Consider the following 24,381-nt stretch of genomic DNA (forward strand, 5'->3'; position numbering starts at 1 on the left):
GTATTGAACACAAAAATTTCCTCATATGTGAAAATACATGCATCTTGTAGGAAATTTTCCGCCGAAGATTTTCGTCTAAGCAACTTTGAAGTTTCATCAACTCTGAGCTGAGATATTCCAGTTTTTGTGAAGAAAGAATATTGAATATTTGAAAATGTTGATATTAATCATCATTGGCATACAATATTAGGGATAATTTAAGCCTAATTTGAAGTGCGGCTGTATCGCATCTGTTTTTAAACATGATTGGTTCATCCTTCAATACTAAGGGCCACCTGGTGTTGTTTTCTCATGGCACACTACGTGCTAAATGAATGAATTACTTTTAGCAAATAACTCATATTTAGAGCATTTTGCATTTAAACCAATCGATGCACGTTTGCTGTGTTTCCATGGATACAAATAAACAAATAACAAATCGATGCATCTGTGCTCTCTTATGCTATCTAGATAGGAAAACCAGTAAGCTTAGTACAAGAGCACAGAGGCATCGAAATATATGGTTCGATTGTACGGGGTTGGCAATTGTCCACGCTCCAACCAAAAAAAGTTTTTTTTATGGACAATTGACCATGAGAAGGGGAGGGAGCTGAGATTTAAAAAAAATGTCTACGTGATTAATGGATGGATCCCTATAGAATAAATTCCAAATATTAGTGATATTTTTAATTTACCTGAACATCGGATTTATCAACAGGAGTTATAAGAAGGGGAGTGTAAACGTTACGTTGTGGTTCAGATCACGGAAATGCGTACAATTGAACCTTATATTTGTTATTTGTTTATTTGTATCCATGGAAACACAGGAAACGTGCATCGATTGGTTTAAATGCCAAATGCTCTAAATATGAGTTATTTGCTAAAAGTAATTCATTCATTTAGCACGTAGTGTGCCATGAGAAAACAAAACCAGGTGGACCTTAGTATTGAAGGATGAACCAATCATGTTTAAAAACAGATGCGATACAGCCTCACTTCAAATTAGGCTTAAATTATCCTTAATATTGTATGCCAATGATGATTAATATCAACATTTTCAAATATTCAATATTCTTTCATCACAAAACTGGAATATCTCAGCTCAGAGTTGATGAAACTTCAAAGTTGCTTAGACGAAAATCTTCGGCGGAAAATTTCCTACAAGATGCATGTATTTTCACATATGAGGAAATTTTTGTGTTCAATACCGAGGGAAAAGATTGAAAAAAAGTAAAGCAAAAACTCGTATTTTTCGACATAAAAGCTACCGGGAAAGTGAAAACAAGGTTTTAAAAGGCCAAATCGATACAATAACTTGTTTATTGGACCACAGACCATCATTTAATGGTATAGGCTATTTGAAATTTTAAAATTTTCCATTTTTCTAAGCAGATTTTGTGAAATTGTCGAAAAAACTGACTTTTTTCAAAAAAATGCCCAGGGAACGTGGTAAACAATTTTTCCGAAAGTTTTTATGTATGAGAGAGTTGTTTCTAACATGATTTTCTATCATTTGAGAACTGAGCACATTGAATTCCTCGAATTCGTGTTTTTTTGGGACACGCTAATAAAGACCTTTCTAACGCGTCCAAAACATTAAAGTTCTGACAACCCTACCAAAGTTATAAGCACTTAAGTGTTATTTACGCACTTTTTGCAATTTGGATAGCACCCTTTAAATGCGAGGAAGGCGCCAACCACCTAAGGGTGGATTAAGGGGTTACATACATGTAAATCGCCAAAAATGTCAGAGGTTGTTATGAGCACACACTTTATTTTTTTATAAATCTGTTTTCAGGACATTAAAATATACATTTTCATCAATCAACATAACAAATTTGAAGACATTTGGTTGTATCCTTGCCGAGATATAGCTATTTGAAGTTAGCAGTTTCAAAAAAGGGTGCCACGATATCTTAACACTGCTTTGATCAAATCGGCTCAAAATTTTGGTGAAGCCTCATTAAATCGGTCCCGCCTGCATGACGAAGGCCGATTTTTTCAAAGTTTTATTTAAAAAAAGATAAAAATATTTTAAAGTTTTTCATATAAAATATCGCCAGTTTTTGATTTTTGTATTTTTTAAAAATGCAAAATTTAAAAATCGGGCTTCGTCATGCACATGGGATATGTCTTGGGAGTCTTCAACCAAAATTTCAGCCAATTTGGTCCATCCCATCTCGTGATATCGTGGCACCCGTAATTTAACTTGGTATTCAGAGATAAACGCTCACAAAGTTTGACAGTTCGCTTTGCGCATGGCAAAATTTTGAGCTTAAATTGTCTATAATTCACTTAAATTATGAAATATCTTTATGAAACTTTTTGGAGTGTTTGAAAATCATCTTTTAAGTAAATTTAATAATTTTCTGTAATATGAAATTTTGAGATTTTCTACATGTATGTAACCCCTTAAGTAACGTTTTTTTACTATTCTCGACTTTTTTTTGATTAGAGCGAGTTGTGGCGCTATAACCACGGCAAATAGTGTCCAGGGCATTCGTGGAAATACAATGTCCCATCCCAGAGGGTCCCGGAGTACCAAACCTTCTTAGCATGGTGCTCCCAACGAATACAACCAAAATCTCGGAGCGTATGGTGGTGTGTCCCCACGCTTCTTCCTCCCCTGTCGATTCAGAATTGTGTTGTTGTTCGAACACTCCGTGCTCAAACTCAACCCAATTACGAGTCATCTCTGCGATACGGCTTTACGCAGTAGGCCTGGCCGCTTTAACGCTTGTGATGTCTCAGTGCATTCTAATGCAATGGCACACTGCAAATGTTAATAAATGACAAGAAGAGTGCTAGGCGTCATCTAACCTAAGGCACTCTCCAGGATCCCTTCGAAAGATTGGCTGCGCTAGGGTCTGATTAGATTAGATTAGATTAGATTCTCGACTTTTTTTTTATTATGTCCTATAAACATATGGAAGACAATAGCTTATAGGACCTTTAAAAAAACTCTGGTATTGTACAAACTGACTTAGACTCCCGCCAGAAGATTGAAGTGAATAGGGTTCTAAAGCCAAGCCTGCGGAGTCGGGTAATATTTCAAGTGACTCCAACTCCGACTCCAGCTTTCTGAGTTTAGCCGACTCCTACTCCGACTTCGGCTCTGGCTTTCAGCTCCAACCGACTACGACTCCGACTCCAACTCCGGCCTACCAACTCTAGCCGACTCCGACTCCGATTCCAGCTTTCAAAAAATTGTTGGCTCCGACTCCAAATATTTTTAAATATTTCAAAAGTATTGTTTTGAAAACATTGATAAATAGGATTATCAAAATACTCTCTAAGAGTCACGTTTATCTAGAACGTCCAAAAAAAAAAATTTTCTGGGAATTCCCGAAAAAATATAATTCCCGTTTCCCGGAATTCCCGAAATTCAAGCGGTAGTATACATTTTCTATACTTTTCGGTACATTTTTTTGAATTTATAAAAAAATAATGAAAGAACTCAATATTTGTTTAATTAAATTCAATTTACTACTCTTATTGAAGTTATCAGTTTGTCTGAAAATTACACTAAAACCCCGATGGTTTGACACCAACTGTTGTCAAACGAACGGGGTCACTTTTTAGTTTGACACCCCTTTTACACGGATTTCACACACACTACCAAACGTTTGTTTTGATAGTGTGCGTGAGGGCCGTGTAAAAAGTGACAGTTCGTCACTTTTTAGTTTGACTTTGACCAACCAACGGGGTACAAACTAAAAAAGTGTCAAACGAAAAAGTGACCAACCACAGGGGGTTGAGTGTAATCGATCTTCATACATAATTTGACCATTTAAGTTGCTATTGTATTCAATTTTGTTGTAATTATTAATAAGAACCAGGGTTAGAACAATTTTTGATAAATTTCAAATTTACCGGGAATTCCCGGAAAATTTTCCGTTTCTCGGGCATTTTGTAACCCCGGGAAGTTGGACGCTCTACGTTTTTCTCAAGAAAAATAAGTTCGAATCACAAAACGGAATAAAAGTTTCTAGGTTTCACGGTTTCTGTTTCTACGTTATTGAAACATAAATGAAAAAAATATTTACAGTTTAGAAAGCATTTTTAGAAGCCCAATTTTGCAAGTGAATTTGGATTTATTTACTTAACCTCAAATTTACATTTAATTTATTTATTTATTTTTAACTTTTTTAATAGAATCATTAAAATCGTGCTAGATCGCGCTCATTCTTGGCAATCGTAGCAGATCGCGTTCATCGAAGGTCATCGCAGTTGAATCGCGAGCTCATCTCGGGAGTGTCATCCCCCTCGGTAACTGTACCAATTATGAGCCAAATCGGTTAAGGTCAAGGTTAAGGTCGCTTTTTATCGTTGAAGTTTAAATCGGGAAAATCGCAAAAATGTATGGGGAAAAACATAGCTTCAGGATTTTGGCAGCAGGTGGCGCAGGTCTCGCCCAAAATTTTCCAAGTGTGAGATTCTTGTACACTCAAAGTAAAAAGTATCCTTTATTCAAGTTCACCCGTCGTCACCCTTTAAAAAGGTATCGAAAATGTACTGAATTTGACATACCCTTTTAAGAGGTTACATACATGTACACGCAGAATAATAAGGCATATTTGATTCAACAAAACGTTTTGTTGATTTGAAAATCAAGATTTTTGTTGAATCAACGCAAGACGTCAAAGCAACTTTTTCAGAACAACAAAAGATTTTTGTGGAATTGAGAAAATCAAGGTTTGTTTCAACGCAAAATCGGCGTTGATTATATTCAACAAAAATTTTGTTGAATCAAACCTCGTACAGGCTGATTCTACAAAATATTTTTCTGCGTGTAGAAAATCACAAAATTTCATATTACAGAAAATTTATTAAATCAACTTAAAAGATGATTTTCAATCACTCCTGAAAGTTTCATGAAGATATTTCATGATTTAACTGAATTAGAGACGATTTAAGCTCAGAATTTTGCCATGCGCAAAGCGAGCTGTCAAACTTTGAGAGCGTTTTTCTCTGAACACCAAGTTGATTTACGGGTGCCACGATATCTCGAGATGGGACGGACCAAATTGGCTGAAATTTTGGGTGAAGACTCCCAAGATATGTCCCGTGTGCATGACGAAGCCCGATTTTATAATTTTGAATTTTCAAAAATTACAAAAATCAAAAACTGGCGATTTTTTATATGAAAAACAGATCAATATTTTTACCTTTTTTTTACAATCTTTTTGAAAATCGGCCTCCGTCATGCACACGGGACCGGTTTAACGAGTCTTCATCAAAATTTTGAGCCGATTTGGTCAAGGAAGTGTTAAGATATCGTGGCACCCGTTTTTTTAAACTGCTAACTTCAAATAGCTATATCTCGGCAATGCTACAACCGAATATCTTCAAATTTGTTTTGATAATAAATGAAAATGTATATTTTAATGCCCTGATAAAAGATTTCAAATAAAATGAAGTATGTGCTCACACCAACCTCTGACTTTTTTGTCGATTTACATGTTTGTAACCCCTTAATTATTTCATTTATCATTTTTTTCTAAAGTGCACAGCCTCTTAAAGCTTGAAATTTTTGAAACAATCAGTTTTCTATTTCTAGTCGCATTTTTGACTTGCTAATTTGAAAAAAAAAAAAGAATTTTGTGGAATTTTCTGCTCTAGTGATTGAAACAGAAATCAAGAAATCAGCTCTTACCGTTTTTTTACAAAATCGAAAATTTAATGAAAATACAACCAAATCCTTGACCAAATCTATCAAAATCATTTGCTATTCCGCAATCTCTGAGTCAATAGTGAGATATTCTTTTTTTGAAATCGATTACGGATAGCAAAGAGAGAAGCTTTTTTGAGGTCATCGAGTTTTTTTCGAGAGTGACTTCAACGACTCACCTTGCCCCTTCAGGCGACGAACCTTTTCAAAACCAAATTGATTTTCCTCGGCTAATTTTCTCAGAAACAATGACCGCGCGCGGTTTTGCTCTGGTCATCAACCGAAATTGAGACAGGTGAGGAGGATGACGATGTGCGAACGACCTTTTCTCCAGTCACGTTTTAATTGAACTCGCGTAATTAAAAGGCTACCGAGCGCGATGACGGAACCGGAGATCAAAGGCCATTAGCTGCAGAAAAAAAAGTCGGAAGTGCTTTTTTTGCGTGGGGGGGTTGGGGCTGGTGATATTGAAAGTGAAATGCACTTACTGGTTGTTGTTTTTTTGGTAATTTTCCATTTGTGTGTTTTTTCTTCCTTTTATTTTCTCCTCTTCTGCGTGGCTTCATTATGTTAATGCATCGGTTTTAATTAATTGTTACGATTGTAGCTGTCTTTTTTTGTGTTTGTTTAAATAGTTTTTTTTTTCTCTCTTCGACCGTCACAATCATCGATCGTCTAATCTTTACTTGCTTTCGATAGGATAATAATTGCTACGCGCTTTAGTGTGTAATATGTTAATATCGCTTCGCTATTGTTCATATCAATTAAAAGTTGCTTTAAAAGTACGAATATTTGGAGATGGGAGCTATGAAGAAGGCAGTTTTTGAGAGAGTCGAAAAAAAGAGATAAAATGCTACTCGAGCACAATTATTAGAAAGTCAACAGAAAAAAATATTTACAATAGAGTTGTGTGTTTTGAACAGGTTGCGCATTTTTCCATAAATTTAATTTGTCTGAAAGAGATGGAAACAGTGAATTGCTGCTCTTGACTTGAATTTTTCCCTCCTCTTTATTAGAAATCGATCGAAATGCAATCGAAGTGTACAATTATCCAATTCCACGCGTTTTTTCGGAGCCTTTTGGAGGTTATGTTTGACGCAACATCCAAAAAGCCAGTTCGTTATCTGGCCTGCTGCGATCCCCTTAAACCTCCGGTGCTGCACTCTGCCGGCAGCCAATGACAGCTCTCTGCACTCTGAACTGCGCGCGCGCTTTCACTGCTTCATTTTCTCTCCCCAGTTTTACAATCATATCTCAATTTTCATCTCCTTTCTCGAGGGCGGTTTGGCCTCACCCCACCGGAGGAGGCCTCCATTACAATAAAGTGGAAATAGTTTAAAACGAAACTAAACTCTTTTGCCCTTCCATAATAAAGTAATAATTTGCTGTGAGTGCGCGCGCATTCAATAAAAAAACTCTTGCTTTCAAACCATTTGTTAGTGCGAGTTTCTGCTAGTTTGCGTAAGTGACTCTCATTTTCTTCATTGTTATTTACGCGCGCTGTTTTCTTTCCACCTCCACCTCTTTAAACAGGCAGCCTAAACGTGTTGTGTTAGCGATACACACAGGAACCGAGTAGGCGTGTGGTGTGATTTTCACTTTCATTGACATCTTCGTTATCTCGGCGCGCACCATCGGAGATGGCGCCGCCGCGATCGGAAGCAGGAACTGTCAGATGAGAACAATGGGCGTGGGAAATTACGAGCGCCTGCTGCGTCTTCGACGTGTACCGGTGGAAATGGAAAGAAGATGCGAGCAATTATGTTTGTTATTACTGTTGTGGTGCAACACGATCACACACACACACATTTGCGTTTGATTTTTTGTTTGTTTCGTGCGTGCGTGCTAAAACTAGTCTAGTAACAATGTTTTCCTCTAGGTTAATTTTTTTTATTCTCTTTTCTCTATTTAAAATATATGTATGTATTTTTTTGTTAATTAATCATCGCCTTGCGCTTCGGATCCGGCTGCGAAGCCCCGACGAAGGGGATGACTAATTAAGGTTTTTGAATTAAAACAAAGGTGTGGCCATTGTGTTTGGGGCGCCATCTCTTGGGTGAAGAACGAAGCCTTCCTTTTGTTTCGCGCCGACGCCAAACCTCGTTCCGGCGTTTGTTTAATTAAATAAAAAATAAATATTTATCTAAATACACAAAAATAAATACTACTCGCGAAGACTAATCGGTTTGGCTGTCGAGAATGAAGCTAACTCAGCTCTAAAAGTATTCTTGTTTCTTTTTTTTTTCTTACGGATTCTTTCCCTCTCTCTCTATCAGTAGGACGAGTTTCTCTCTTTTTCTAGGTTATGTTCTGCTGGTGTGGTGGGACGACAATCTCTACTCGTAGTCGGCGGCGGCGGCCTCGGTGGTGACGTTCTGGAACGACCGGTACGAGGAAACCGTCGACGGCCGGACCTTCCACTTGTTGTAGATGTGCTGCTGGGGGTGCTGGGCGGGCGTCTTGGCGGGCTTGGGCGCGTACGACTCCTGCGGGACGCACAGCATGCCGTACACGTTGATGCCGGGCAGGCCGGCGTACGTGGGCTGGTCGTGGGCGAGCGGACCCTCTGAATAAGAAGACAAGAAAAAAACATTTGTAGGGTTCCACGGGCGGCTACTTTGCTCTAGTTTGTTGACTTTGTAGGGTTCTAATTTTGACAGAACCATTGTTACTTTAGTTGTTGATTACGTTGAATTTTTATATCAGAGCTTTGTCTAGTAATCTGAACATAATATTGACAATTTTTGACAGTTATGGTGGTGTAGCGATCGATTGGCTGATGCACGAATAAAAATGTTTTTTTTTGAAGCTCCCCGCAAACGTCAAATCATACAAAACTGTTGACGGATCTTTTCCAGAAGGGATCCAAAAATAATAATAAGGATCCGGCAGCAATTTGAACTGATTTGACGTTTACTGAGGGTGTCAAAAAGTTCGGTAAGGTTACCACACCATCACTCCTGTCACAAAAGGTAAATATTATGATCGGGTTACATGGTTGTTAATCGATAAAACACCACATTTTTCATAAAATACCGCGTTTTGCGAAAATACTCAAATTTTAGCAAAATGGGTATCAAACGAAGCAGAATTTGAATGCTTTTTTGATTTATTTATGTGTTATTTTGAAAAATACTCAAATGCACAAATAACTGTATTTTTGTAAAACACTCAAATTTTCATAATTTGCAAACGCTGTATTTTCACTTATTTTTTTTAATTATAATATTTGCACAAAATACAATAATTTTAAAACACCGTATTTATCATGAAAAAAATTAAAATTAATAGTTTTGAAAAATATGGTAAATTAAGGAAATTTTAGTATTTTACAAACAAAACCCTAAACAAAATTTCACTTTGTAAACATTATGAAATTTCTTGTATTTTCAAATAATTACACTACATTGTGATTTTTTAAAATATTAAATTAACCAAAGCGAAATTTTACATGTATTTTAAACTTAATTGTGGTTTTTTCTTGTGAAATACTAAAATTTTCACAAAATGCTATATTTATTAAATATCGTATTTTTTTTATAAAAAAAACTGAATATTTAAAAAAAATACGGTAATTTTTGAAAATTTTATTTTTTTACAAACAAAACCCTAAAAAACATTTAATTTGTTTGATACTCAAGTTACAAATTATGAAAATTTCGTTCGTCACACATTCGTAGTTTTTTTTAATAATTTGCAATATGGGTATCAAACGAAGTGAAATTTTGCATGTATTTTCACTTAATTATATTTTCTTTATAAGATACTATTTTTTTCAAAATGCAATATTTCATATTCGCTTTTTCATTAAAATTTCAATATTTTTTAAAAATTATGATATTTTGTGAAAATTTAATTACTTCACAACCAAACTCTAATGATTATTTATACAAAATTTCACCTCGTTTGGTACCCATATTGCAAATAATGAAATTTCGAGTATTTTCCTTAAAAATATGGCATTTTGTGAAAATTTGAGTGTATACAAAAACAAACTCTAACAAAGTAAAAATGCATGCAAAATCTCGTTTCGTTTGATACCCATATTGCAAATTATGAAAATTTGAATAGTTAAAATAAACACGATATTTTGTGAAAATTTGAATATTTAAAAAACTCCGATAAAGCATACAAAATTTCGCTTCGTTTGATACCGATATTGCAAAATAAAAAAAATTGAGTATTTTCGAACAAACTCGGTATTTTGTTATTTTTTAGAGTATCTGTACTTTGAAATTAACTATGTTATTAAAAAAAATATGTCTACATGAAAGCTTTAAAAATTTATCATGATTTGGGGAATGAGCCAATTTTAAAATAAAAAAAAGAGTTATCATCGATAAGATTATCGCCGATAGAATTATCGAAATAACGATAACGATAAATTATCGTTAACGAATGTCAATAATTTTATCGACTAGCAACCTTGATGACGAGTTGTTTTCGGAGTCGAGTCTCTATGTTGAGCTGGATTCGGATTCGGAATTGCTAAATCTTCCGATATTCAAGTCTGAGTTGCATTCGCTAAATCTTCTGAAAAAGTTAGCCGATGCCAGGCATCCCGGCTTCTCAGAATTAGCTGACTCCGACTCCGGCTCTGACTTCAGCTCTCCAAAAAGACCCGACTCCACCGACTCCACAGCTGTCAAAAAGAGGGATCGGGATCAAGGCAAATCAACATTAAAAGGTAACTCATTTGGTGGATGTCAAAAATGGAACACTACAAAGTCTTCCGATGAAAAAAAGGTCCGTAAACTATCAATTGATCAGCCATCAGGGCTCAAACTCACCAAGCCGGAAGTGCGGCGGGCACTTGCAGATCACCAGGTAGTGGGACTTGCCGGTTCGCGAGTTCTGCAGCGCCAGGATGGACCAGTCCTTGGGGGCGCGGCACTCGCGCAGCTCGTTCGTGCTCTCGCACGTCTTGGCCAGCGTGATGGCCTTGCGCTGGGCGTTGCCGACCAGCTTGATCGTGTGGTTGTCGTCCTCGTTCAGGCTGGCCGAACACGGGTCGCGGTAACTGGAAAGAGAAAGGAAGGAGTCAAGGTTGAGTTTTGGTTGACAGTTTGTTACCTTCACCGTTGACCACCTTGAGCGGTCAACATCTTTGACGCATCAAGGTCAGCAATGCTAGAGGTAGCGATGGCTTCGATATCAATTTCGCAAACAAAAGAGTTCTGAAAGTAGGTCCCAAACCGGCACCGGCGAACGCTCTCACGGATCGCCCAATAAAATAAACAAGGCTTAATTTGAGGCTAACGGCTCATCCCACAAAAAAAGTATATCCAACTATCCGGTGGCCACATGTACCCGCACAATAAACCATATAAACTGCGCTCACATCTCGCGGGAGCGAGAGGGTGATCTTCGAAAACTGCTCTGACCCAGTTCGGAAATCTGACGATCATGCTTCAAAATTAATTACCATTCTCTCCAGCGACGGAGCGCCGCCTAGCGGGCTCCAATTTGACAGCTGCTGCAATTGGCTTGTTCTCTTGTCGTCGATCCCGCAAGTCGCAATCTTTATGATTTAATCATTTGGGTACGATCGCGTTAAAGGGAAGGCAACAAGCCCCACCGCTTCCATATGCTAATGAAGCAAAACAAGATCTGGGATCACCGTAATGAGACTTCGGAAGGTGTAAAATACGGAACCACCGGTTCAAAACGGTATCGATCGTGGCCGCAGGCCAGCGCGATCACCGCTGAATTGAGCGATCGTGATCACGAGCGGGAGAAAGTGTGATCATGTCGTCTGCCCGACATAACCTTGAAATTGGATTAGGCTGCGGCGCCGACCGCAACTACACTGTCATTAGGGCTAGTCAGCTGGTAAGCGCGCAGAGATGATTACCGTAATGGTTTGACGTGCCGGGACACTTGCGAGCGCTTCTGGAGAAGATCAATTTGAGCGGGAGAGAAAGTTTGAAATTAGTGCGGTCGTTTTCTTTCGTAGGTTTGATTCGCCGCAATTGCGGAGGGTCGCGCACCTGTCAAACGGGAGCGTTTTGACAGATCGATACCTCTGGGATGGTTGGCCTTGCGTCAAGGTGTGCGACGTTGAAGGTGGGCAGCTGTCAAATTTGTTGGGACTTTCGACGGGTGCAATTTGGCAGGTTACGTGGATAATCAAAGATTTGCCACAGCGTGGAGTCACGTCGCCCTTTTCATAGTAAACATTTGATTAAAGGGAACGTGATTGTTGAATGGAAACACATTTTTTTCGTAATTACAACTAGATTTTTTTTAAGGTAAACACTACGGTTTCACGTTTTCGGTAGAGCTGTGCCATCACAGCAGGCTTCGCCGGGTCAGGAAGTGCAGCGAGAGTGCTACCGCCACCAAGACACCGCCTACTGCGACGTGGCTGGCGCCGTTCCGTCGGGAGCCCTTCCGCACCGAACCTGTTGTAGTGGTGGTAAAGGTCGGAGCTGTAACGACGACGGCCGGACCACCGCCGATCGGGTTGATCGGCGTAACGCCGATCGGCGCTGGACCGGCCGGATTTATGGTCACCACTTTACCTCCGTGCGGGCCGAGCGTCACGCCCAGCACCGTGCAGTTGCGCCGGGTTGACCAGCTGTCACAAAAGTGCGTATTGTTGGTGCAGCCCATCTGGAAGTGACGGGCGCCGTTCAGTGGGTAGGTAAAGTTCAGCTGGAAGCAGTAGAAGTTGTTCGGCATCGGTCCCGGCGCCTTCAGCGTCGGGTTGTACTGCAGCAGGTTGGTGTGGGTTTGGACCACCAGCGAGGGCGTGCAGGCCACGTGGCTGGACGTTCTGGCGCAGTCGGCATAGCTCTGGCCGGAGAAGCAAGCGCTACAGTAGAGGCCTAGGGCTGAACACAACGTTAAAATATCAATCAAAAAAAAAAGAAAAAAGAAAATCGTACCACACTCAACCAAGGAGGCTGCGACGATGATCGCGAACGTAATCACCTGTGTTTTGAACGACATTTTGGGACTGACTAATGCAGGTCTTTTCGAACGGCCATCCATCGCGTACAAGCATTTTCAGGCTGTGCAAACATCCCAAAACATTGTTGACTCGATGACGAATCGAAATTGTTTTGGGGTTTTTGTGCCGAAATGCGCTCGTTAGCCGCAGATGAAAACGTTTCTTTGTTTTGATAAGCGGTAGAAAAACAAAGTTTGTCGAAAGTGTTTCAAACTGCTCGGGATAATTGGGTACTAAAGCCCTATGTCAATTTTTATGTACAACGTTAAAAAACACGATTTAAAACCATTTCTGACCACTTTTTTCATTTTAATGCAATTTTTTTTTGACAAGACAACATTTTTTCGATGGATTAACTATGGTCCCCTTGGAACGAGCTGTCAAGTAGGAGCTTTTCTGTCAAGAAGGACCGCGAGGTTAATTTTTCAAAATTGATTTAAAAATCAATTTTAAGCTCTTTATGGTCGTACAAAGGGTCATTGTACTCAGAAAAATAAGCTTTATCGCTGTGAACAATACTATCAGCAATCTAAGCTTCATTTTAGGACTCAATTGATAGAGTTGTTTGTGAGAACAATTTAAAGGGAAACTGTCAAAACTTTGTTTTGAAAAGTTTGCAAACAAAGCTTGCCGCAGTGGTGTACCACCTTAACGCACAATTAATATCGATCCAAGAACTCCATGTTCTCATGTTGCTCTTCTTCGCTGTTTATGCAAACTAGAACATTACGGAAGCCATGGCCTGCTTGATGTTCTCTCTCATTACCATAGTGGTCATGCATCCATCATGGTAAAACTGAATGACCATGAGTAGCGGGATTGTAAACCTTGTTCTGAACCATGTTCTACGAGGAGGATTCGCAGCTTTCCACGTTGTAGAACATCGTTGGTGTCACTTAACGACCCGTTGGTTTTGGTAGAACTTTTTCGCAAAATTTTTCGTCTTATTCACGATTGCAGTAGAGCAACCTTAAGGGTCGTCCGAGGAACCCCCAGTGAAATTCTCCCACCGACATTCCTGCGCGTCAAACGACCCTCGGCAAAGATCATATGCTAATGACGACAAGAATCCCGTAGTAACATTTCAATAGGGCGAATCTGCATTTGGAAACAAGCAGTCTATCCCTTTCGCTCAAGTGACAGTTCACGTCAAGTAAGAGGGGGATAGACTGCTTGTTTACAAACGCAGATTCGCCCTATTGAACTGTTACTATGGAATCAGTAGGGGATCAGCTTCCGAGTTACTTGCCCCTTCGGGGTGAACCCCTACAAGAGTCATGAGTCACGAGCTGTCAACAGCGCGCTTTCAAACATGGCCATCTAGAACGACCTCTCAGATATTCTGAGCGCGGTGGGGCGCCCCTACGGCGTTGGTGAAACAATCAGGAAAGATTTACTGGCTTGCATAACAAGTACCTTCACCGCGGTGTTTTGTGTCGTTGTTGGTTCTCGGGATGAGACAATTGTCCGCGGTCGGTGAAACTAGCGGGATTGCAGTAGCACGGGATTGAGTAGCACACCGGTTCTGTGTGGAGGTTATGTTGTGTTAAGGCATACGGTGCTTGTTTGTACCAGGTCATGACCGCGCACCTTAACTGGAAATGATTGTTACAGCAGAGGTAGTGTTTCAATCATTGGATGTAGTTTGAAGTGTGTTGAATTTATGGATTAGCTTCACACATTTATCAAACAAAAATATCTCTTCAAATAATAAAATACCTTTTTTAAATAAATTAAGTACAGAAACAAAAACAAAAAAAATATTTTTCTAGCAGACATAAAACTTGAAAATTTAAACTTCTCGTAAAATTCATAGTCATATTTGCTTTAAAGCATTTTAAGTTTTTACAGAAAAGTTCCTTGGCCAAAATAAAAAGATCCTCATTTTTTTATTTGCGACTAGGGTGATGATTCAATCCATTCAATGATATAATTTTTGGAAAAAGTTTGAAATGTTTTTTGTGAAAATCGACGAAAAACGCAATTTTTTTAACCACCCTATTTCGAAAAGGAGCACCCTAATCGCTAAACAAAAAATACGGATCTTATTATTTTTGTCATGCAAATCCCATAATTTCCCATAATTCGGATACTTCCTGTTTGACGTGGAATCGCTGTATATTAGGGCGACAATAACAAAATCTGATCAGCCGAAACAAAAAAACCAAAATCAATGCAAACAGTCGTTCGCCCATCAATAATAAAAAAGGGCCTCAGGGATAACCCCTCATTCGATTTCTTAGACGTTTTTTAATATTGAAGCTGGCGAAAAAAATCTTTTCATACAAAATCTTTTTTTTTTTTTAAACCGTTAATAACTCGTCAGCGTTAACTCGAATCGTTTTGCTGTCTTCAACAAAGCTGTTTTTCATAAAACTTTACATAAGATTTTCACACTTGACAAAAATCCACCACCAACGCCACCTTTTGAAATTTGGATTTTTTAGCTTTTCTCCATAATTTTATTTTAAATTTTCCCATACAAACTTCAACGATAAAAAGGGACCCTTAACCGATTTGGCTCAAAATTGGCACAGTTTGTTGTGAAAATATGTTAGAACAACTACATAAATTTTGAAAAATAAAACGATAAAGAAATAATTTTGTTTTGAACTCATATTAAATTGTACAAAAAGAAATTATTGAGAATACGGATTCCTTCATGATGTTCGGAAATGGATTTCATTTGTTGTTTAATTTTTTTGGAACTTATCGGGGTTTCCCCCTGTGACCAAAAACCCATTTTGCACCATGGGTTTGTCCATTTAAATTTTGATTTTCGTGCTGTGAAAATCGAACAAAGAGTTGATCACTAATAGTGTTGCAAAATATAAAAAAAAGATTGGTTATATTTTTTAATTGACGTTATCTTGGAAATATTATTTAATATCTGTGAATTTTTCCAATCTTTATGAGATTTTACAATCTTTTGAATGAAAATATTTTCAAAATTGCGACACCAAGCCGAAATTTCTTATTTTAATTCCTCTTGTGAGGACAACCCTGGTTTTAATTATTTGAAATTTTATGTCTCAGCTACTATTTTCCGAAGCCCAAAAAATGAATATTGCAGAGAATTTTGCAAGCTTCTGAAAAAAAAAAAAACATATTTTCATATTTTAAACGTAATTTAAATATAATTACATTTTTTTACCTGAATTAACCCTCAATTGACGATAACATGAAAAATGTACAGCACTGTTCAGTTGGAAATTCAATTTTGCTATTGAAATTGATTTTTCATAAAATCACCTGATTTCTCAGAGCATTGCTTTATCCCTTTCAAGCCAGATTTTTGAAAAAAAAAAATCGAATTAATTATGGGAAATGATTCTAATGACCATGCGAAAATTATAGGCTACTATTGAAAATTTTCATTTTTGGGTCAAATATGAACCATCAGGCCTGAAAGGGTTATAGAGCAACTCCAGGTCAAAACAGGATTTTTTTAGGTACTTTTTTCTTGACCCTCTCCGATTTCAATGAAACTTTGTAGACATGTTATCCTAGGCATATATAAGCCATTTTTGTGAATATGGAGCCAGTTACACTCGATAATGACATTTGAGAAGGGCGTAAGTGTTTTAAATATTTTTGTATTTCGTAATTTAAATATTTTTGTATCTCGAAGCCGTTGCATCGTATCAAAATGTGGTCAAACACAAACTTGTAGGAAATTTGACGGGCTTTCCGAAAAAAATACACTGAAAGAAAAATACACGCCACTTTTATGAGATTTTTTAATTTTCAAGTTTAAAAGTCAAATTTGAAGGTGAGCCCACGATTTTTTTTCGTTCAAAATTTTTGTGAAAATATCCTTGGATGTTACAAAAAGACTCACGAAAAATGCAGGATGGAGCAACTCACCTAAAAAATTACAAAAATCATTTACTGAAACTGTTTTTTGAAAAGTGCTCTAAACGTCAAAATTTTCAAAAACCGAACTCGAGAGTCGATTCTCTAGACAATTTTACATAAAAGTCTCCTTATTGACCATGGTCCTAAGTCCAATCCTTGTGAAGTTACAGCGGTTTTAAAAATAAAAATGTTGAAAAAATAGGTTTTTTGATGGTTTTTGGCAATTTTCATATTCATAATATTTTTACCCGAAAGCTCGTCCAATTTCCCATAAGTTTGTCTTTGACCACATTTCAAATGGATGTATGATGCTCAAGCAAAACGATGGTGAGCTTAAAATAATTTAAGTAAATTTATTTGTTTAGTCTGATGAAGTTTTCCTGATAAGGTTTTTTTAGTTTTCGCCTCCGGCTCTAATCACGTTTAATAAGTGAAACTAAACTACTAAATTAAAATTTAAAATTCAAATTCATATTTTAAATAACAAAGTGCTTATTTCTTTAGCCGTTAATATAAGAGTGGAACTCCAAAACAGCATCCATTAGAGTGCTGTGAATTAGGACCACGGACGAACGGACATGACACCAGGAACAAATTTTCCTCAAATTTCTGAAGCAAACTATCACTTACGCCATCTACATCCAAGTTGTCGAAGTAGCATCGCGCGATTACGCGTGATTTCTCAAAATGTCTTATGCAATAATTAATTAAAACATTTAGCATTAGTATTCTGCTAGAAAAAGTTTTTTTTTTTGGCATTAAGTTTGTCTTTATGATTCTATGTAATATATCATGGATACTAGAATTGCCGAAAAATTACGACCATTTCAAAAAGTGCCCATGAGTTTGCACCATCAGCTGGCTTTGTTTACGTTTAAGACCACGTGGCGCGAAGATTTTGACATAAGCGATCTCGCTTGCGCAGGTTTTCGCCAAGAAGAAGTAAAAGAAAACCTGCTTCACCTTTTGAAACCCCGTGTCATGCCAGTTCGTCGTGCTAGAACTTTTCAGTACCAAAATGATTGCTGAAGAATACTTTTCAATACTGATATTTCAGCGATGTAAAGTAGGCCAATTCATCATACGAAAATGACAGAAAAAGTAAGTAGATTCACAACGAAACCCAATTAAGGTTATTTTAACAAAATAACGACTGTTACAATGTATAAAGCATTTTGTGAGACTTTAGCTTTAAAAATAAATAAAGGAAATTAGGCTTGAAATTTAGTTTTAGTTATTTGTATTATACAGTCACAGTCAAAAATTTTACTTCGGACAATCAAATCTCCGGATAATCGAATCACAATTTTTGTTGTTGTAGTTTTTAATTGTTGATTGTGACCCCAAACAGTGATTTCGAATGTTTAAATCCAAGATGGCGGCCAAAATAGCGGTGTTGAAATACTGTCTTTGGAATGCTAAAAGGCAATCAACAACTCAAATTTGACTAAAATGAGGTCACAGAACTCGAATTTAATTTTTGAAGTAAGAAAATAAAAGTTACGATTTTTTTGTTCATTATTTGATTATCCGAAGTCCCATACAAACCATCGGATAATCGAAACTTCGTATATTCGAGCCAGAACTGTATTTTGACTTAAGAAAATGAAAAAGAAGGCCGTTTCGTCGTTCAAGAATGACATAAAAAGTATGTTGTTTTACGACGGAGTTACTTCAGATAACTCAGAAACATTAATGAAATCTAAACTCTTTATTCACACTTCGACATTGGTTCAAATACATTGTTTTTCTTGAAATATCACAAATATCCAAATGAAATATTTTCCTGTCACTAAATCATCAAAAAATTCTCAAACGTCAATATTTTCTAACTTTATTGAAATTTCAGATATTATTGTTGGAGATATTCTTATCTGCCACCATAAAATAAATAGTTTTTATAACCCAAAATTATGTTTTGTTAATATTTGAGCGCAGTAATTAATTGAGAAGGAACCCCATCCTGAAGCTATAATCCAGGTTAATCATCTCTCGCTGCACTTCTCGATAACGTTTAACTCCGCTCTCACTGAAGATAAACCTGCATAGTTCCTTTTAATGTTAATCACCCCCCGCCTGCTTGGATCAGAGCCCGACCCTTTTAACCGTTAATTAGGTGCCCTTGCCTGCGCGCACTAACGAACACCAGCATCAACTAGCTACACGCTAAAATCGGATCGTTTAGCACTCCTCTTCACCTCAGTCCCGCTGATCCTGATCCCCGGCAGATTCGACCCTACGCTAACCGAACCAAATCGACCGATCACGACTCCCGCGACTTCGGCTTCCCCCTAATGGCGATAGACGCGTAAAATTACACTCCACTTTGCTCCCCATTCCCGCCAATTATTGGTTCAACCCAGGTTGGACAGGTATCCGGAAAGGTGAAAACTAGAGACCCACGCGCGTTCATACGTCAACACGGCCGCCTGCTACGACGATTGCGTGCGCCGTTTCTACTAAGCTACCTGTGCGCCATCTATTCACCCACCCCCTCCTTCGTCACTATCAGGTGCGCAAATCAGCTGTGAAAGTGTGAAGGAAAAACGAAACATTTCCCCCTGGGGTCTTGCCGAGGGCTCTGAAAAACGCGATCAAACAACCAGAGTCAAAACAAACGACGCGACGCAAAACGAAAACAAGTTTGACGTGGTTTTCCCACGCTTCATTGTTTGGAAATTGTCGGAACAGTGGTGACACCTAGGCGGTGGTGGCGCCTGACTACAGTGACACTTTGGTGGGTTGACAAGGTTGACGTGCATTTATTATTTTTTCGTAGGGGTACAAGCGTCAAAAGTGACAGTTATCAAACTATCGGCGTTCTACGGTAACGCTCGCCTACTTCGTTCACGCAGAAAAATAAGGCATATTTGAATCAACAAAACATTTTGTTGATTTGAAAATCAAGATTTTTGTTGAATCAACGCTAAACGTCAAAGCAACTTTTTCAAAACAACAAAAGATTTTTGTGGAATTGAGAAAATCAAGGTTTGTTTCAACGCAAAATCGGCGTTGATTATATTCAACAAAATTTTTGTTGAAACAAACCTCGTACGGGCTGATTCTACAAAACATTTTTCTGCGTGTTTGCGTGACTTGAATTGGTCGTGGACCCCAAAAGTCTCGTGCGCTAGAAGCGTCCAAATCATGGAACGGAACGGAACATGTCCAGCCGGACACGGAGTTTAACACGCGCGCGCACTCATCAAATTTAAACGTTATAATTAAGTCGATTAATGAGGCGTCGGCTTCCCAAGATGGAATGGCTCATTTATCACCAGAGGGTGGTGGCGGCGACGACTCGTCAGGTGTGTTTTCAGGTGGTTAGCTTTTGGGGTACGACGATTAGTGGATTCAATCGGCGTGCAGCGCGCGCCGTGGTCAATCAAAAGAAAGGCAGTGGGGCTATAAAAAAGATTTATTAGACGTTACTATTGGAGGGAGTCGCGAGCTAAACTGTCTTGAACTGTGATGGGAAATGGACGCGAATTGGAAGGGTTGTACCTGTGAGCCGTTACGAGGGCGTTGCTTGCGTCCGTTTAATGGACTTGTTTACAGCTCAATCATCGTGGTGTTAAAAAATGTTTGCCTGTTATTTTACATCAAAACAAAGAAATTTGGACAACAAGTGCGATAATTGGTGTTACCAGAAAGTAGTTACTTTTGCCATTCCGTCTGAAAATTGCTTACTTTTGTTGTCATTTTCGAGAGACGCAACGGCTTACTTTTCACTAACAAAAATAACAAAATGGAAAATTAATACCTTTCAAAACAATTGCTGAAAAGTTCTGCTTGTTGCATAAACTACTATTTTTTGATGTTAAAATTTTCTTTATAATTTTTGATAAAATCCAAATTTTTAAGTTTTTTTTCACAGATACTCAATTTCTAAAAATTTGTATTTTTTTATTTTTGAGATTTTTTGATGTTGTTAAGAAAACCAAATCCGTAACTTTTGAGCTATATAAAAGTGGCCAAAAATTTTTGAAAAAAAAAAAAAAACAGTGAAATCGAAAAACTGCAAATATTTCGCTGGCATCAAACATTCGGTTGCTATATCTAGAAAACGAGAAACTTTATTTAAAAAAAAATCTGCAAAGAACTTTTTGATTGCAATTTCAAATTTACATAAAAAATTAAATAAAAAATGTATGTACAAAATTTAATTTTGTTCTTAAAAATCACTTTTTTCAAAAAAATATACTTGGTGGCAATTTTTGTTTACTATACTTCTCCATGGCTCAAAAGGTCCCCTAAAACAAATAAAAAATTTCAAAAAAATAAAATATAAATTCTAGGAAGTTGAGATCTTGAAAAAAAAACGTTTTTTCCGTGTACAGTCATGCCTCGGTTTAGCACCGCATGAGGGGGATGCAAAATCGAGGCGTGCATAACTGAAGCACATAGCTTATGGGATTTGGGCTGTATGGAAGATATTGGCTATAATCCTATGGGACCATCCATAAACCACGTGGACACGTTTATGGGAATCTGTTACCCCCCCCCCCCCCCTTCGTGGACAATTGTCCATACAAAAAAAAACTTTTTTGTATGGATCGTGGACAATCGCCTTCCCCCCCCCCAAAGTGTCCACGTGGTTTATGGATGGTCCCTATGTAAAATCTAGAATTATAATTACTTGAAATTTTTTTCAAAAATTCGTATTTTTCCTGTATTTTGAAAATGCAATATTTCTTGAAAAAATACTCAAAACTATTGCTATTGCAATATGGGTATCAAATGATTGGAATTTTTTCATACATTTCGAATGTTAAATCATTTTTTTGAAAACACTCAAGATTTTCAAAAAACTACGTATTTTCGAAAAAAATACTCAAAATTTCAGTTTTTACAATATGTTTTTTCATACATTTGGAATGTAATAACAACATTTTTTTAAATACTCAAAATTTTCACAAAACTACGTATTTTCGAAAAAATACTCAAAATTTCCGATTTTACAATGTGGGTATCAAACGATCGGGATTTTTTCATTAATTTCGAATGTTATTACAATTTTTTTTTGAAAATACTCAAAACTTTCACAAAACTACGTATTTTTGGGAAAATACTCAAAATTTTAGCCGGGACCGTGGTGTAGGGGTAAGCGTGATTGCCTCTCACCCAGTCGGCCTGGGTTCGATCCCAGACGGTCCCGGTGGCATTTTTCGAGACGAGATTTGTCTGATCACGCCTTCCGTCGGAAGGGAAGTAAATGTTGGTCCCGGACTAACCTAAAAAAGGTTAGGTCGTTAGCTCAGTCCAGGTGTAGGAGTCGTCTCCCTGGTTCCTGCCTCGGTGGAGTCGGTGGTAGGCAGTTGGATTAACAATCCAAAGGTCGTCAGTTCGAATCCCGGAGTGGATGGAAGCTAAGGTGTAAAAAGAGGTTTGCAATTGCCTCAACAATCAAGCCTTTGAACACCTAGTTTCGAGTAGGAATCTCGCAATCGAGAACGCCAAGGCAATGCTGTAGAGCGAATAATTTGATTTTTTTTGACTCAAAATTTTATTTTTTACAATATGGGTATCAAACGATCGGGATTTGTTCAAACATTTTGAATATAATAACAACAGTTTGTTGAATAAAGCTTAACTAAAATATTAAGAATCAATTTTATTTAATGAGAAAAAATCTTTCGTGTAAAACATTTAAAAAATGGAAATTCAATGAATTTTGAAAAAAAAACTATCTTTGGTCGCTATCAAAACATATACAAAATTCTTGATCGTGTGATACCAACTTTGAGAAAATTTTGAGAGTTTTCAAAACAAAAAAAAAAAAACGTTCGAATTTAGAAAAAAAATCCCGATTATTTAATGCACATATTGTAAAAACATAAATTTTGAGTAGTTTTTCGAAAACACGTAGTTTTGTGAAAATTTGAAGTATTTTCATATTCGAAATGTATGAAAAACTACCGATCGTTTGATACCCATATAGTAAAAACTGAAATTTTGAGTATTTTTTCGAAAATACGTAGTTTTGTGAAAATTTTGAGCAATTTTCAAAAAATTTTGTTATTTTATTGGAAATGTTTGAAAAAAACCCGATTGTTTGATACTTATATTCTAAAAACTGAAATTTTAAGTATTTTTTTCGCAAATACGTAGTTTTGTGAAAATTTTGAGTATTTTCAAAAAATGTTGTTATTACATTCGAAATGTATGAAAAAATCCTGATCGTTTGATACTTCTATCGTAAAAAACTGAAATTTTGAGTATTTTTTCGAAAATATGTAGTTTTGTGAAAATTTTGAGTATTTTCAAAAAATGTTGTTATTACATTCGAAATGTATGAAAAAATCCTGATCGTTTGAAACCCATATTGTATAAACCGAAATTTTAAGTATTTTTTCGAAAATACGTAGTTTTGTAAAAAATTGAGTGTTTTCAAAATATGTTATATGAAATGTATGAAAAAATCCCGATCATTTGGTACCCATATTGTAAAAACTGAAATCTTGAGTATTTTTTTTTAGAAAATACACTCAAACCCCGATGGTTTGACACCAACTGTTGTCAAACGAACGGGGTCACTTTTTAGTTTGACACGCCTTTTACACGGAGTTCATGCACACTAGAAAACGTTTGTTTTGAGTGACAGTTCGTTACTTTTTAGTTTGTCTTTGACCAGCCAACGGGGTACAAACTAAAAAAGTGTCGAACGAAAAAGTGACCAACCACCAGGGGGGTTGAGTGTACGAGCTTTGTGGAAATTTTGAGTGTTAAAAAAAAAATACATTCAAAATGTATGAAAAAATTCCAATTATTTGAAACCCATGTTGCAATAACAATAATTATGAGTATTTTTTCGAGAAACATGCATTTTCAAAATACAGGAAATATACGTATTTTTGTGAAACTTTTCATGAAATTATAATTTTAATAGATAGCTGACATGGACATGGAAGTATGGCCACAAATTTTGTCGCCCAGCTTTGATTTTTTGAAAAAAAAAAAAAAAAACTGCGAAATACGAAAACTGCAAATATTTCGCTGAAATCAAACTTCTGGTGGCCATATTTTGAAAACAAGACACTTAATTTAAAAAATCTGTTAAGAACTTTTGATAGCAAATTCAAATTTACATAAAAAATGAGGTCAACAAAAATTTATGTACGAAATTTATTTTTTTTCCAAAAATCAAAAATTATACTCGTCGGCAAAATGTTTTTACCATACTTCTCCATGGCTCAAAAGTGGTGGGTGTTGGTCCCCTAAAACATAAAAAAAAATCGAAAATAATAAAATATAAATTTTGGGAAGTTGAGCTCGTGCGATTTTTTTTATTTTTTTTGAAATAATCTAATTTTATAACTCCCCTGTCAATAGGGAAGGCCCCACAAAGTTTGAGCCAAATAAAAAAATACAAAAAAATAAAACAAGAGTGAAATCAACTCAAAGTGCTCAAAATACCGTTAAAATGAAAAAAAAAAACAATCCGAGATTTTGGCGTCTATTGATTCCTTACACCATAACGCACCTCTGAGCAAAAAATGAAAACATTCGCTGAAACAGTTTTCGAGATACAGCCCTTTTAAGATGTTACATCCGATTTTCAATAAGAAAACCAAAACAATCTATACAATTTAAGCATTTCGAGATAATGATGAATTTTGCTTCATCTGACTATCAAGTATTTCTGGGTCAAGTTTCAGAAGGTTTTCCTGATGTAGTTCTCGAGATACAGCCATTTTAAAATGTTATTCCCGATTTTTCTATGCATAGAATCATGAAATCATGAAAATCTATAAAATCAAAACAATTTCGACACTTTTAAGATTGTGCATTTTGAGATAATGATGGATTTTGCTTCATATGACTGTCAAGTATCTCTGGAAGAGCTTTATTGACACTTTTTGGTTTGTTTTGCTTGGGGTCAGAGTTGCTGAATCTTTGAAAACTAGAGTCCGATTCG

General features: G+C 36.9%; 2 protein-coding genes across 3 annotated transcripts in view; both read right to left on the reverse strand.

Annotated features, from left to right (window-relative positions):
• Positions 1-6,138: 6,138 nt before the first annotated feature.
• Positions 6,139-24,381, reverse strand: part of LOC6039333 — a 172,494-nt gene continuing 154,251 nt past the window's right edge. The window contains exons 5-6 of the mRNA XM_038264862.1: positions 10,441-10,670; positions 6,139-8,216 (exon numbers count right to left, since the gene is read on the reverse strand). Of these exons, the coding sequence (XP_038120790.1) occupies positions 7,987-8,216; positions 10,441-10,670 (460 nt within the window). The 3' untranslated portion in view covers positions 6,139-7,986. The remainder of the gene's footprint in view (positions 8,217-10,440; positions 10,671-24,381) is intronic.
• LOC119770280 lies at positions 11,886-12,623 on the reverse strand. 2 transcript variants are annotated; one of them, XM_038264864.1, is made up of 3 exons: positions 12,541-12,623; positions 12,175-12,486; positions 11,886-12,054 (listed from the first exon to the last, which is right to left on the reverse strand). In XM_038264864.1, exons 1-3 carry the CDS (start codon positions 12,602-12,604, stop codon positions 11,942-11,944), a joined length of 489 nt encoding a protein of 162 aa, XP_038120792.1. In that variant the 5' UTR covers positions 12,605-12,623; the 3' UTR covers positions 11,886-11,941. The 2 variants fall into 2 exon arrangements, with proteins under 2 accessions (XP_038120792.1, XP_038120791.1); XM_038264863.1 differs by having other exon boundaries at positions 11,886-12,486.

This window comes from Culex quinquefasciatus, chromosome 3 (assembly GCF_015732765.1).
Source record: "Culex quinquefasciatus strain JHB chromosome 3, VPISU_Cqui_1.0_pri_paternal, whole genome shotgun sequence".
In the NCBI taxonomy this organism is placed as follows: domain Eukaryota; kingdom Metazoa; phylum Arthropoda; class Insecta; order Diptera; family Culicidae; genus Culex; species Culex quinquefasciatus.

Bases quoted from the DNA above. Each gene is read 5' to 3' on its own strand.
- LOC119770280 (XM_038264863.1), bottom strand. From the start codon at position 12,604: ATGTCGTTCAAAACACAGGTGATTACGTTCGCGATCATCGTCGCAGCC. The intron at 12,487-12,540 runs GTACGATTTTCT...CGTTGTGTTCAG, and splicing joins AGCCTCCTTGGTTGAGTGTG to CCCTAGGCCTCTACTGTAGC.